General features: G+C 46.7%; 1 protein-coding gene across 2 annotated transcripts in view; it reads right to left on the bottom strand.

Annotated features, from left to right (window-relative positions):
• ALK (ALK receptor tyrosine kinase) overlaps window positions 1-14,357 on the bottom strand; it is a 704,322-nt gene that overhangs the window by 77,777 nt on the left and 612,188 nt on the right. For both annotated transcript variants that reach the window (XM_045447274.1, XM_045447273.1), the window contains exons 10-11: window positions 2,647-2,741; window positions 2,347-2,475 (exon numbers count right to left, since the gene is read on the bottom strand). In XM_045447274.1, coding sequence (XP_045303230.1) covers window positions 2,347-2,475; window positions 2,647-2,741 — 224 coding nt within the window. The remainder of the gene's footprint in view (window positions 1-2,346; window positions 2,476-2,646; window positions 2,742-14,357) is intronic.

The raw sequence follows: 14,357 nt of genomic DNA, 5'->3' as shown, positions 1-14,357 counted from the left end.
CTGTGCTCTCCTCATCTAGACTGGGAGTTCTTTGGGTGCTTGACCTGGGTCTTGTTCTGTTCACCATCTTTGAGCACATAACTGGCCACAGAGGAAGTGTGCAAGGGCTGTGGTTGGGTCTAGATTAAAGCCGGGTGAAGGAGGGCCTTGGCATGGACCTAGGGTGCCCGTTCTCCCTGACCATGAGGCTGAGCCCTGGCCAAGTGGCCCCTCAGGGGGTGTGGTGGACATTGTCCTGTGGGTAGTAGGGAAGGGACGCCCTGCTTATCCTTCTCCTGATGACTCAGAGACACCCCCACCGCACACTGCTAGGGGTGGGCGACAGGGTGGGACTGCGGCATCTGTCAGGGGGGTTAGGGGCTGGGAGCCTGCCTCAGCTTCTCCCTCCCTTCTTGCTCCCCAGGGCGAGAGCGGGTTCCTGGAAAGCACTGCCTCTGTGCCCAGTTCTCTAAAGCCTGTCCAAGGAGCCTACTCAGGCTGCTTGGGGACGTGTTTGCCTCAGTGTCCTCTTCCCCTACAGTTGGGGTCATTCTGGAAGGGGGTCTGGAGACAGAACGCTGACCCACAGCCACCTGCCTGTCCTTCCTGCTCTGAGGCGGGGCTGGGCAGCAGAGGAAGCTCCAGTCTCTCAGGCAGCCACTCGCTTCTGATTTTAGTCGGAGGTGGTGGGGTAGCGTTGTGGCTTTCCAGCCACCACATGATTTCATTAGTCTGAGTGGCCACTGTGCAGACCCTCATCGATGAGCCTTTTAGGGACAGTGGGAATTATATGGCAATAAACTGGGGAGTCAGGCGGGGTGGATGGCTGCTCCTAAGTGCTGGCTGCAGGGGAGCTGGCTGCCAATATCTGAGATCCGAGAACTGAGCTCAAGCCTCAAGTGCCCCTGGGTCAATCAATATGTGTTTCCGGAGCCCCTGCCATGTAATCAGTGCTGGTGGTTGGACAGGGCGGGGGCTTGCCACGATGTTTGCTGAATGTGTCCTGAATTTATGGTCGGGAGGCAGTGACTGACCGGGGCTGGGGAGTCCCTGGAGGTCAGTCCTTGGGGTGGGACAGTGAGGCGAGGCATCAAACAATGAACAGAAGGCCGCCTCCCTCATGCTAGCCCGTTTCATGAATGACCATGAGACAGAGTCGGGAAATAGAGAGAGGTGGCAGGCTCCCTTTCATGTGGAAAAATGAAAAGGTGTTTTGAGGTTTTAGTTAAAGGTGAAGGGAGGAAAGGGGAGAGATGAAGGGAAAAGCCCAGGTCTGGCCCCTGGGTTAGATCAGGCAGGAATCGGGGACAGAGAGAGCTCCACCTGGGGTGGCTTTTCAGGGCAGAGGAAGGAAGGGATTTCTTCCTTCAAAGACAGAACAAGGCTGATATTTATGTAATAAGTTGAGAGTCAGTGAAGTTAGTGAGAAGGTATAAACTTCTGCTTTTTTTTTTTTTGTACTTTGCACTAAACGAGGATTTCACGTTATAAGCAGAAATTAAACATTTATCATTTATCTATTGTTATTTTAATAAAGCGACCTTCTATAGGAAAAAGAGTGTGGTGGACAGTGCCGAGCCCCTGCTCACCAAGGTTACTCGCACTACTCCCATACCCAGGCACGTGCACCACCCCTACCCTGGGGGAACCCCTTGACCTGCTGATGTTGGGCCGGGGGCTTCACAGCTTCTCTGGGGCGAGGCTCATAGGTCTAATAACTGCCAAGGAACATCATGCCGGGTTTAGAGACTGATTCTAAGAAATTTCCTCCTTGTACAAAGAGTAGCTGAGAAGTCACACCATGGTTTAGGGCCAGAGGCTGAAGAGGCCTGGGTTCAAAGCAGTAAGAGTCTTCATGAGAAGTCTTTCAGCCCAGAAAATGCTGAATGAAACAGCTTTGGTGGGGTGGGGAAGCCACGCTTTGGGGAAATGTGTTGAACCTGAAGGTTTTGGGCCTTTACCCATGGTGGGCTAGCCTGTCTTTGTGCAACAAACAACAGCTTTGGGCCCAACCCTCTTTATGAGGAGAAGAAATCTGATGTAGGGTTTGCTTTGTTCAGTAAATGGGGAGAGGTTTCAAGGGACTGAGTGGAGGAAAGGATACCAGCTTGGTTCTCCTGTTTGGTTCCTGGGTATTCCCCGGTAGCTCCTTTGCACAACTTCCAGATGCTTCATTCGGCCAGGTGATAAGAGACCCAAAAAACATCCTTTTGGAGCCCATAGCCAGGATGTAGGTTCTGTTCCTCTTAAAGGTTGACCATCTTATTCTTTAGACACCACTCCCCACTACAATCACCGCACGTATCTCTCTTCCGCCTTTTGCAACAAAAAATTTACTTTACTTATATTTGTAAGTTGAACCCTTACCTGTAGGGTCAAAGATGGGGGTCTCTCTTGGTGTATTTTCCCAGGGTTTCGGCTCCTTGTTTGGGTTTCTCTCAAACAGATTTCTTGATCTGGGTGCTGTATCCTGTGGCACCTTGTCCTCCCCACTGACTAGAATAGAGAAGACCCCATGGGCTGAGTTAAGTGAGGCTCTGTTTAAGAGAGACACATGAGTATGCCCCGGGGAAGGTGGGAGAGGCAGGTGGGCTTAGGTTAAGGAGGGATAGTGAGGCCCGGGGAAGTCTGGGTCAGGGACAAGTGCAAGGGACAGGGTGAACTCACTGGTGAGGTAGCAGTCCAGGCTGATGGAGATATTGTCAAAAGCCACGGTGGCTCTGGATCCTTGCCCCCACCACGCAACAATCTGCAGCCAGAACCTGTATGTGTGTCAAGAGGAGTGTGTGTAAGGAACAACCTGAGTTGGTCATTTCTCAGGATTTAGCATCTGGTGAATGTGTGCCAATACTTGGCTCATTACCATAGTTGTTATCAGCCTTACCTAAATCCCTTTCGGAGGGATTGTTCCACATGTTAACCAGTTTAGAGTCTAGGACTTGGGTCCAGGACTCCCTGAAACTCTGAGGAGAACTCTTTCACTTTTTGGGTGTGGACGTTTGGACAGAAATGAGTGGGCTTGACATTCAGCAGGTACTCCTTGGTAGAGCTGAAGTCATTCTTTAAAAAAAATTTTTTTTAACGGTTTTTATTTATTTTTGAGACAGGGAGAGACAGAGCATGAACAGGGGAGGGTCAGAGAGAGGGAGACACAGAATCTGATACAGGCTCCAGGCTCTGAGCTGTCAGCACAGAGCCCGACGCGGGGCTCAAACTCACGGACTGTGAGATCATGACCTGAGCCAAAGTCGGCCGCTTAACCGACTGAGCCACCCAGGTGCCCCTGAAGTCATTCTTAAAATACTAAAATGCTTCTGTACCAACTGATAAAGAGCCATTGTCCCCCAAGTGTCCCATGCTTGTTGCCTCAGGCAGCCTGGCTCCTTCCCTGGTATTCTAATTTTTCATATTATCCAGCAACCAAAAGTTTAACCCAGTCCGGGTCTCAAGGATCTGGTGTCTCATCCAGCATCGGTCTCCACTGGGGTTGGTCTGTGTAGTGCCTGACCTGTTGTTAAATTTTAAATAATTTGACTAAGACCTGGGGGTTTGTAACCAACACAGAGTGGGCTGTAAGTATTAGCAGGAAACCCATCGAGGTTTCCTCACAGAGAAGGTAGCATTTAAGTTGGTTTTGAAAGAAGGCGAGGACTTGGAAATGTGGATGGGGATGGTGAGGGAGGGCATCTGCCGTGGAGGAAGTGGAGTGAGGGATGTGTCAGAGTAGGGCAGAGCCCCCATGGCTCACGTGTGAGTGGTGTGGAAGGACACAAAGACAGTGAGAGGCACGTGTGTATCACACACCCACATCAGGCTTCTCCACAAGCCTTGGCAAGATCACAGTTGTCTCAGATTTCCCCGGGGGACATGGTCTGCAAGTGAGCTTCCAGCTCAAGCCTGTGTAACATGGGACACAGCCAGGCCTGGGATTCTCAAGTGGCCAACAGGGGCCTTAACACTGTCATCTTGTTCTGTTTACAGCAGTTGCCAGGGTTAGAGAGATGCTGCTTGCAGGCAGCAAGAGAACAGGTGCATAGAGCCATGTGGGGATGGTGACTGGAAGGATTCACGTTCCCAGGTGGAAGAGCAGTGGGTAAGGGCCCCAAAGCCCACCTTTCTGATTCTCCTCTCTGGGTCACCATCTCTGAATCTGTCATCCACAGGCTGAGGAGCCAGGCCAGGTGCTGAGCACCATGGGGGTAGCTTCCAGGAGGCCGTGGGTGCCTGAGCAAGTAAATTACATGTGTGCACCCACTGAGTGTGGGAGAGAGGGACAAAATCCCTGTTTTGCCCTAACTGGGCCCTTCCAGGGAGGCTGCACGGCCCCCCCCCCTCCCCGCTCTCCCACCCCTCTCTCTGCCGTCCTTCATCATTACTGAGAGATTAGGACTGCAAGCTTCTCAACCAGCCACTGGGCCTCTTAGCATGGAAGGCATGATGCACGCTGGAGCTGGAATGGTTTCTAAATAGAAGAGTCTCTAAAGTGCGCTGCAAGGCAACGGCAGTGGCAGCTGCTGTTTAAAAGAGTTTGATTGACACCGGGAATTGCACATATTTTGAGTCAGGAACACTCCTAACAATCAGGGAAGACTCAATCAGATGTCGGATCAGATGTAAACATGCAATGCTGCCTCTGTCCACTCGAAAGGCCACACTGCCAACCCTTGCTCCCCAAATGCTCCAGACTCCTGAGGCTGCAGGAAGGGACAGGGGGGACAAAGGTGGCTCATGCGGGGGTGTGGGGAGGGCAGGGGTGAAGCAGAGGAAGTTTGTGAATGGGGTCAGGGGAAGGTAGGTGTTGGGGCAGAGAGGGGGCAGCAAAACCAATCTGGGAGTTTCTTTTCTGTGGGAGGCATTAGCCAAGAGGCCAGATGGCCATCGGGACCACCCAGATCCAGGATTTTCTGTTTGGATGGTACCTGGTTGTGTGTCTTTAGCTGAACTTCATGTGAAGAAGAGATTGCTCCTGGCTCTGCTCCCCACTCCCTGCTGAAGATGGGTGAGGCCTTCTCAAGGCTCTCAGTCTTTCTGGTGCAACCAGTCTTTCCTGTTTTGGTCTCCTGTACAGATACCAAGTCACTCTCCAGGGTCAGCTGTGGCCTCAGGTCTTGAGTTCTAGCATATACCAGATGGACTGCTTTGGGAATGAGGGAAAGTTCTAGCATGTACCAGGTGGACTGCTCTGAGACTGACCAGGTGGACTGCTCTGAGACTGACAGGAAGTTCTAGCATGTACCAATTGGACTGCTCTAGAATTGGGGGAAAGTTCTAGCATGTACCAGGTGGACTACTCTGGGTCTAAGGGAAGGCAAGGTCCATGCCACATTACTGCCAGGATTATGGGGCCAAGTGGTTCTAACACACATATAGGTATTCCACTGCCTTTATCCCAAAGCCTTAGCTCTGTATGGAGAAAGAAAGCTGAGCCCCCATGGCTGGTAGAGCTTAGCCCTCCCTCTTCATGGGCAGCCCAGTCAAGGAGAAGGGAAGAGCCAGCTTTTTGGGGATCCTCAAACTCCCTCACTGATCTGTGCTGTTTAAAAACATGGCAGCTGAGGTCTTTATAGCCTTAGCATGGATTTCTCTCCCTGCCACTCAATAGTTCACACCTGCTCAGTTCTTTCAATTTCTCCAAAGATGACATTTTTGATTGCATGGGTTATTGTTGTTTTTTTCTTTTTTTTTCTCAGCTGGTGGGGTTTGGAGCTTGTTGATACAACAGACTTGGCTAGAGATCTTGGTTGGAGCCTGTCTTTGCCTAGAGAACGCACCTCTTGACTCTGTCATGCTCAGCTTTACAGAGAGGCCTGTTGAAAATTGGCCTCGGGGGATCCTGGGAGGCGGCCACTGGGGCAGTGGGCCAGGTTTAGAGGGGACGGCCTTGAAATTCGGTATCTCCCAGACTCACTGGGCAGATCTTTGCATAGAAAATGCTAAAGCTGCTCGTGCACAGCTCAGAAAACACGCAGTCTCGTTCAGACAACAGACTGCTAATGGACAGTGAATATAGTGCCTTATTTGCCACTCTGCCAGCCTTAGGGATTGACAAACCTAATTAAGTTCACTTAATGATTTTAAGTAGCTGACAAAAAGGTGTGTGTCTGAATGTGGACTGAGGGAATAGCAATGCTTTAGAGAGAGAGCAAGAAAGAATGGCTGGCTTGGGTAAAAAGCATTTATTTAACGGATGGGCACCGCGTCTCAGATTCCTCTGGACCATTTAGTGGGCTCAGAAGAGGGGGAGCGTTCTGCATCCCCTTTTGCAGCTGGGACTTGTCTGGGCTCTGGCTGCTTAGGAGAGAGAGGGCAGATACTGCTGAGGAAAAATGCTTTCTCCGATTTCTCACTGCGCACTTGATTTGCTCGGCAAAAGTCTTCTAAAATGGACTGTCACAAAGCTTGGGTCGCGGTATGCATTTCTATTAGAATAATGTATGTGATGAAAAAGCCCTGCCGCATCCATCCTATTATCTGCATAATTGACTTCAGTTACCAGTTGAAAAGGAGGGGCCAATGGCCAGCTTTGGGATCCTGGGACCAGCCTGTCTGGGATCAACATGGCTAGGGCTGGACACGTGTGCCCCGCCTGACTCTAGAAGCCTTTGGCTCTCACACAGTAAAGTGGGCCTGGACATTAAAGGCCAGACTTAGTAGTTGGGAGCACCCTCTCTTCCTGCTCAGCCCCGACTCTCAGAAGTAATTTACCATCTTCTATCTTCTGATTTGGTTTCTCCCTGGGCATAATGACACCAAGAGCAGTGAGGAAAAGTCCATACAGAGTGATTCCAAGGTTGCCAAGGGCCATAGAGATCTTTCGCAATGAATTGGCTTCTGTGAGGGAGCCCTTTGCAGTAGAATAGGGGAGAAAATGAGTTTTCAGCCAGGCTGAGCAAGCACGGAGAATCACTCACACTCTTCAACAATCTCAGTCCCAGGCTTCCAGGCACTGGCTGTCTGTGACTAATGGTTCTGGTTCCCACATTTGCCCTGGCCCGCCACCAATCTGAAAGGTCGCCTGCCACATGGGTGTTCCACCAGACTTCAGGGCGGGGAGAAGCCCTTCTCTGGCAAGTTCCCATATTGCTCTTTCATTTTCTCATTCTGGGTCATGTATATTAAGCTCTTCCTGGGCCGTAGGAGCAACTGGGCGCCTGGAGGGCTGTCCAGAGCTAGAAGGAATCTGCAGTCATTCTTTTCAAGAGACTGAGAAGTCCATTCCACCTTCCAGAGACATTTCTAACACTGACCTCTTCCTCTTCTCTTTGCTGCTGTGTCAGCTTATGGTTTGAGAGCTGAGGCAGTGCCAAAGATGGAGGTGCCCTCCATGGTGGGAAGACAGAGGAAAAGGGTGGTTGCTGGTTTCCTTCTATCCTGACAAATATCTTTATGAGCCTGAATTACCAGCTTTCTCTGCTTGGTGAGGGCTGAGTTTCAAAAGGTAGAGTGGAGTGAATTCTGGGCTACACAGTTGGTAGGACTCTGGGCAAGTCACTGAAATTTGTTAGGCACCATCTTTTTTTTATTTTATTTATATTTTTAAAAGTTTATTTACTTATTTTGAGAGAGAGAGAGAGAGAGAGAGAGAGAGAGAGAGAATATCAATCCTAAGCAGGCTCTGAGCTGTCAGTGCAGAGCCCGATATGAGGCTCGATCCCACAAACTATGAGATCATGACCTGAGCCGACATCGAGTCACATTTAACCAACTAAACCACCCAGGCACCCTGGCACCATCTTGGTTTTTTAAAAAAATACCTATGTAATGTGGGTATTTTCACAGTGGAAGCTTTTCTTTAACATGGGAGATTTTGATTCATTGTTCCTGTTTTATATATATTTTTAGAAATCTGTGCTTCCTCAGGTAGTGTTATAAATTCCATATCTCCCCCTCTGGCTTTGAGCAAAGATTATTGAGCACCTACTATGAGTTCAGGCACACTGTCTGCAGCTGGGAATATAGAGATGCACAAGAAAGACATCAACCTTGACCTTGAGGAATTCATATGACTTGTGATTCATATTATTCAGTGACTAGGGTATTTCTAAACACCTTTTTAGTTCTGCCCCTATAGAGCTAGAATGTACAACCTGGGGAAACACTGAATCTGGGTAGTGAGAGAGAAGTTAAGAAAGACTTTGAAGAACTGAATGCCTAGGATAATGGTAGGGCTTTGGACAGAAGAATCACACAAGAGGAGGCATATTGAAGGTGTGGGCAGGATGCCAATCAGGCAGCTAGAAACCCAGGTATGGGACTCAGGTGATATAAAGATGATGTGTCACCTGCACAGAAGTGAGAGCGGAAGTGGTGAACGCCAGTGAGGTCCTAGAGAAAAGCATGTATAGAACTGGATTCTGCTTTGTTTCAAATATCAGCAGCCCAGTTATCCCCTAAATTCCAAACTTTGTGCTTGGGGAGAGAAGGGCTGAGAACATAGCTTTACATTTTCAGAGGCACTAAGAGTTATGAAAAATATGTGCATCTGTTGACTTGTAAATTGAGCTGTGGCTATTACCAAGAAAATCTTGAGCTGATCCAAACATCCTGCTATTCTAAAGGGGTTCACTTATTGCCATTTTGAGCGACTACTTCTTAAAACCAGGCTCACAGGCAGGATCCGTCTCACTGTTTTGCACTCTTGATTGTAGAAACTTAGCAATCAAAAGCAACAACTTGTCCCAAACGTCACAGTAAATCAGTGTTAGAAATAGGATTTAAAGCTCAGAATTGCTAATCTACTCTTTGCTCCAGTGATCTGGGATATTTCCTGAGAAAGAAACAGGACCAGATCCTTTCAGAGTTATGAATGTTTGATTTGTATATATCTATGCCTGGCTGCACATTGCATTGCTGAGCCACCAGCCACATTTCTTCCACTATTCTCAGAGGGCCAGCCCAAGGCTGTCCTGGGCCAATGGTGCCATGTGGAAGGTGGCAGCCTCTTCTCCCCCAGCCCATCTTCCCCCTTTCTAAGTCCCACTTCCAGGCTCAAAGCATTTCACATTTGGTCCCTCACAGAGCCTTCAATAGTCTCCTTGTTTGGTTTCCCATCTCTGTACTCAATGGCTATTACCCACAGTGCAGAGTCCAAAATATGTGGCCTAATATCCTTGCTCACCTTCTCCCAAGGAGATTGCTCAGGATTCTCTGATATGACCTAGTTGGCTACTCTTGAACCCACATAAAACATTCTTGCCTATAAGCCTCCACTCACCCTGATGGCCTTCTTTGGAATGCTCTTATTCCTTTCCCACTTCAGGAAGATCTAAATTTTCCACAGGGTCCACCACCTTATAATAATTCGTGTTCTCCATTTCATCCTCCCTGACATGGAGGTCACCATGCCATCTGAACACAGACCATGCTGTCAGCCTCTGCACAATACTTCATGTGTTGCTGTTTCCCTCTCATTGCATATGCTCTGTGTCTCCCCCAATCCCCTAGCATGCAGGCCTTGTGACTGGCAAGAGGCTGGGTCATATACCCCTTTCCATCCTCTGTGCTTGATGGGGGCTTAAAATATGTTTGCTGATGATGTGACAATGACATTTCCCTAGTCACTCAATTCCCTGTCTTGCCCACAAGACATCTGAATCTGACATTTTGTGTCAATGACTTCCAAGTGTGGTCAAATATCAAAATTGCTTTAAGAAAGGAGAAATTCAGTAAAAGAAATTCTGGGGTGATTTCTGCCAAAAAGTAAGGTTTTGCTACATCATAAAATTTTGGGAATGAAACATTCATGCTTTAGAATAGATCCTGGAATTGATTTCAGCCTTGAATTATGAAGGTTCTAGGAGAAGACTAATCAATGGTCAGAGTAGCTAAATAAGGAATTGGTATTCTCAAGTGACACTCTGATAGATGCCCAGAGATAAAGGCTGTATTCCTTGGCTTATTCCATGATACATCATTTCCCCCCCCCCCCATCAAATTCATTTTCCCTTCTTCTGGGCACAGAGCTAGACTACATTTCTCAGCATCCCTTGCAGTTAAGTATGATCTTGTGACTGAGTTCTAGCCAATGGAAAATGAGATGAAGTAATGACTCCCAAAAATCTTCCTATATGAGATCCCCTCCCATGCCCTTTCTCCATTGGCTGTCTTAATGCAAAGGATTCCAAAACTGGAGAAAAGGATTGAGCCACAGGGAGAAGGAGGCTGGGCCCCTGAAGGACAAGATGGAAAGTCACTATTCAACTAGCACACTAATTTTGGATTTCACATGAGCAAGAAATAAATTTCTTTTGTACATCCTAGAGGATTGGAAGTTTAATGTTACTTTGAGTAGTGTTACCCAACTAACATATCGTGTAGCACAAACCTATTTGCTTAGGTGTTCTCCATGTATCTGACATGGTTGGGTTGATGACTAACTCACTTCTTTGAGTAGGATTATGGGTAAAGTTAGCCCTTGTCTGGCTGCAGGACTCTGAAGTACCCTTCCCTCACAACTACAATCATCACCTAGTTCATACTCTATACCACTCGAGGACTAGGGACATGCCTGAGTAAGGCAAAGTGGATTCAAGGAGTGTGGTCTAGTGCTCTGGGATGCTAGTTTCCTCATCTCTCTGGGGGAAGGTAAGGAGAGCAAAGTCAAGTTTTCCATGAAGAGCTCTGAGCTTGCTGGGTTTACTCAGTGCTATGCACCCTGCTTCACCTAAATTTACCCTGGAGCCTACCATTTTCTCCTAGTGCAGAGAACTGACTCAGGCTGATGTGAATAAGCATGCTGAGATCCCCAGCCCCTGTAGCTTCAGGAAGGGACACTTGCACTGCCACAGCTGGTTAGGGGCAGAAAACACTTTTTTTTTTTTTCTTTACCCACTATGAAAAGGGCCCTAGAAGTGCTGGTTTTTTTGCCTGTGTACATGGACTCAGGGCAGTCAGACTCACTCAGGACAGGTAGGCACCACCTGAGAAAGCAGACCCTTGAGATCTTCCCCTTCCCTCTGCCCTCACCTCTGACTTTGAAGCCTATGGAGCCACTCCCGAGTGAGTGCCTGATGTGCATCTGTTGGTAGTGAGTGAATGAACAAATGCACGCTACCCAAGGTGACAGTCATTGCTCTTCTGTTGGCATGGACATATCTGGCAGAGGGAGAACCCCAAACTGGCTACCAGAGAGGAGCCTGTTTGGAAGTGAGGAGCTCCAACAGCTGTGGCTTATTGAGCCTCATGCTGTTCTCTCTGTCTGTACTTCCCTTTTCTCTGGCTCTTACTGTCCTGTGATACAAAGGTCTGTTTTCCTACCAGGCTCCCCCTATAGATGATATTCCTAGAGGGCTGAAATACATTACTTGTCCAGGTAAGTTTGTCACTTGGCACCAAGTAGGGCAGTAAGTGTTGGCTGGATAAATACATAATATCTGGATGATTTTGGAGGTTAGTACCATTTTACACTGGAGCATCCACAGGTGTTCTCTGGTGGACTGAAAGGAGATAGAAGGAGCTCTAAGAAAGAGCCTCTATGTTTAACTACCTGTAGGACCTTGATTTAACCCCTCTGTGCCTCTGTATTCTCACCTGAAAATGGGGATGACATCTCCCCCAGCCACCCAGAAGTGTGGGACAGAGTGGGCGCCTCGAGTTGTGAGGGGGTAGAGCACTCTGGGAGGCAGGTGCAAGGCTGCTATGGGCAAGGGACATGGGGCAGAGTGTAGGGTGGTCCAGGAGCTGTTGTGACCATGAAATGTAGCCTGTCCAGCAGAGGAGTAGCAGACACTGGTGTGTTGGGTTTGCAGGGGTGACATCTTCTTCTTTCATAGGCATCTCTCCTTTCTGGGGAAGGACTGGTGGAGGCAAAGCAGCTATAAATGGAAACTTTCACAGAAGGGAAGGCAGGCATAAGGTGAAAAACCCAGGCAGGGCCTGACCTTTCACTGGCTTCTCCTGGGGACCATGTAGGCATTATATGACCTCGACTTTCTGTGTCAGTCCTTATGGAAGTGAACTGTATTCTCTACTAGAGGGTGGTTTGTTAAATGTATAACTAAATGTATTTTATTTTTATGCTTTTGTTAGACATGGTACATTACTACATTTGCAAATGAAAAATGCTTATTAGGACTTATGCTCTAGCTCTAAAATGGAAATAGTCAAAGGCATGCTAGAGCGGTGACTTGAAAAACCACATGGGGAAGGGGCCATTGTGTTCCAGAAGAAAAAGAAGAGAATCTCCCTGTGCTGGTGATGCTGCCTGGGCTGGAGATGAGAGAAGGCAGGCAGGTAAGGGCTGGGTGGGAAATGGTCTTTAGCAGGAGCTGGGCTGCAGAATTAAGATGATGAGTTTCAGTGGTAGATGGTGAAAAGGGAAGACAATAAACTAAATCAGAATGAATAAGGGGTGTGGCCTAAAAAATCCCAAACCAAAATGTTTTGTTAATAACAATGGCTATCACTTATCAAGTTTTCTATTACATGCCAAGCCCTGTGTCTTCATTTCCTCAGGCATGTACATAGAAGTAGACCAGCCTAAGGGCTAAGAGAAAATTATTTAACCTCTTTAGACCTCATATTCCTCTTATAAAAAGGGGGATTAATTTTGGTATCTATCCCAAGGGATGTTTTAAGGATGGAATGAGATAATGCATGTTAACTACTTGTTACAGTGACTGGCATTAACAAATGCTGGCTCGGGTCATTATCATTTCTAACTCTTCTCATGGCTCTATGAGGAAGCTTTGGTTCAATTTACAGATTGGTTCAGATTTTAAAAAATATGAATTAAACACAACTTTTTAGGAGTGTGTTTAGACCTGCAAACTGAGGTTCATTGGAAATTTCTGGATTTCCTCTCCCTGGAAGTTAATTGCCTCTCTACTCAGGTAATAAATGATGAAAATGCCCCTCTAATGCCTTTTGCATCACCGAAAGATACTACACAAAGGGGCAGTATTGTTACTGATAGCACCCTATGTAAAGTGGAGATTCTGTGGATGAGAAACAAGAATGGGATATGAGAAAAATCTTGGCTCTGTGGAATTTGGCCTAAGTACATAAAGACATAACTCTCAGTTTAACTGATTCCATTTGAAAGATGCATTTGTCAAACACACTACTTGTCTTTTAGGACAAAGGATACAAAAGGAACAGAAATCTAAATATCTCCAGAGGGAACATTTTTTCTTGTTAGACTATGTATATAGGATATGGCTAAAAGCCTTTATAATGATAATGCTGGGGAATAGAGCCTCCACATGAACATTAGGTTATGTACTTTCTATTTGGCTGTATGATGGCAGTGATTTGTGGGACAAGCTTTGATCCATAGTGTTTTGAAATCTATCTTGTAATGAGTCAAACTTAGCACCTGCTTCTGCTCTGTGAGCGTGTCAGAGCTTAAGATGGTGTGGGAACATTGTGCTTAATTTACTAGGATATATTATTATAAAGAGGAAAACTAGGTGTATGTCCTTATAAAAGACTGACAGATTGAGGGAAGAGAACTTGCCTTTCGTCCATTTGAGTAAAGATAGAATTAATTCCAACAGAAAGAATGGCAATTGAATGGGGGAGAGAATAAAGAAAACTAGTTATATGAGGTGGCTGTAAAGTAATGAGATAACTTATAAGCACACATTGAGCCAATATTTGAATTGGTGCTGCCCTTCAAAATTACCTTGAAAGAACATATCTGTATTCCAGGGGTGTTGCTATTGCTCAAAACATCATGGGCACTACTCATGGAGATTTTTCTCGTTACTCTTTATAATATGGATTTATGGTTAATATCACTTCATAATGATGACAGACTATGGCGTTATTCCTATTCCGTTGCCTGTTTGTAAATGGACAGAAGAAATACCATTCCATGGATCAGTGTCTCCCCATTATAAGCCTTTATATACCGATGGCATATTCTCTGAGCTTTCACAGAAAGACTACTATGTGGTGGCAGCAATGTGAATATAGCTCTTTGCTCTCAAGTGCTCAGCTCTAGATCTCTCTACTCAAAAGGATTAGGGCACACAATTAGGATCAAAGTCTTTCTTATAAAGTGATTCTGACAGAGCAGTGACCAGAGATAAAGGAAGTCCAGGTACCAGCCAAGTCTCTAAAGAAAACTCCTTGCCATAAGAGTAATAAATGCTGGTTGATTTCATCTGATGGGACACAGGTGTTGCTTTGGTATACAGAACACTTTGAAGCAGTATTTATTGTAATGTGATTTTATCTGTTTTGTTAGATTGAACACAAGAAGAATGTTAGATGGATTCCAGTAAGTGAAATTCTCAGTTAATTCAGCTGGAATTAGGAAATGTATGCAATTTCTCTCAACACATCATTCTGTAAACACATATTTGTTGGACATTTGATGTGTGTGTTAGGAATGGTTCTAGATGTTCAAGGAACAGTGATATATAAGACAGATC

Source organism: Leopardus geoffroyi, chromosome A3 (genome assembly GCF_018350155.1).
Source record: "Leopardus geoffroyi isolate Oge1 chromosome A3, O.geoffroyi_Oge1_pat1.0, whole genome shotgun sequence".
Classification (NCBI taxonomy): Eukaryota; Metazoa; Chordata; class Mammalia; order Carnivora; family Felidae; genus Leopardus; species Leopardus geoffroyi.
The sequence above is the reverse complement of the archived record's forward strand: the minus strand, read 5'-3'. Positions and strand labels throughout refer to the sequence as shown.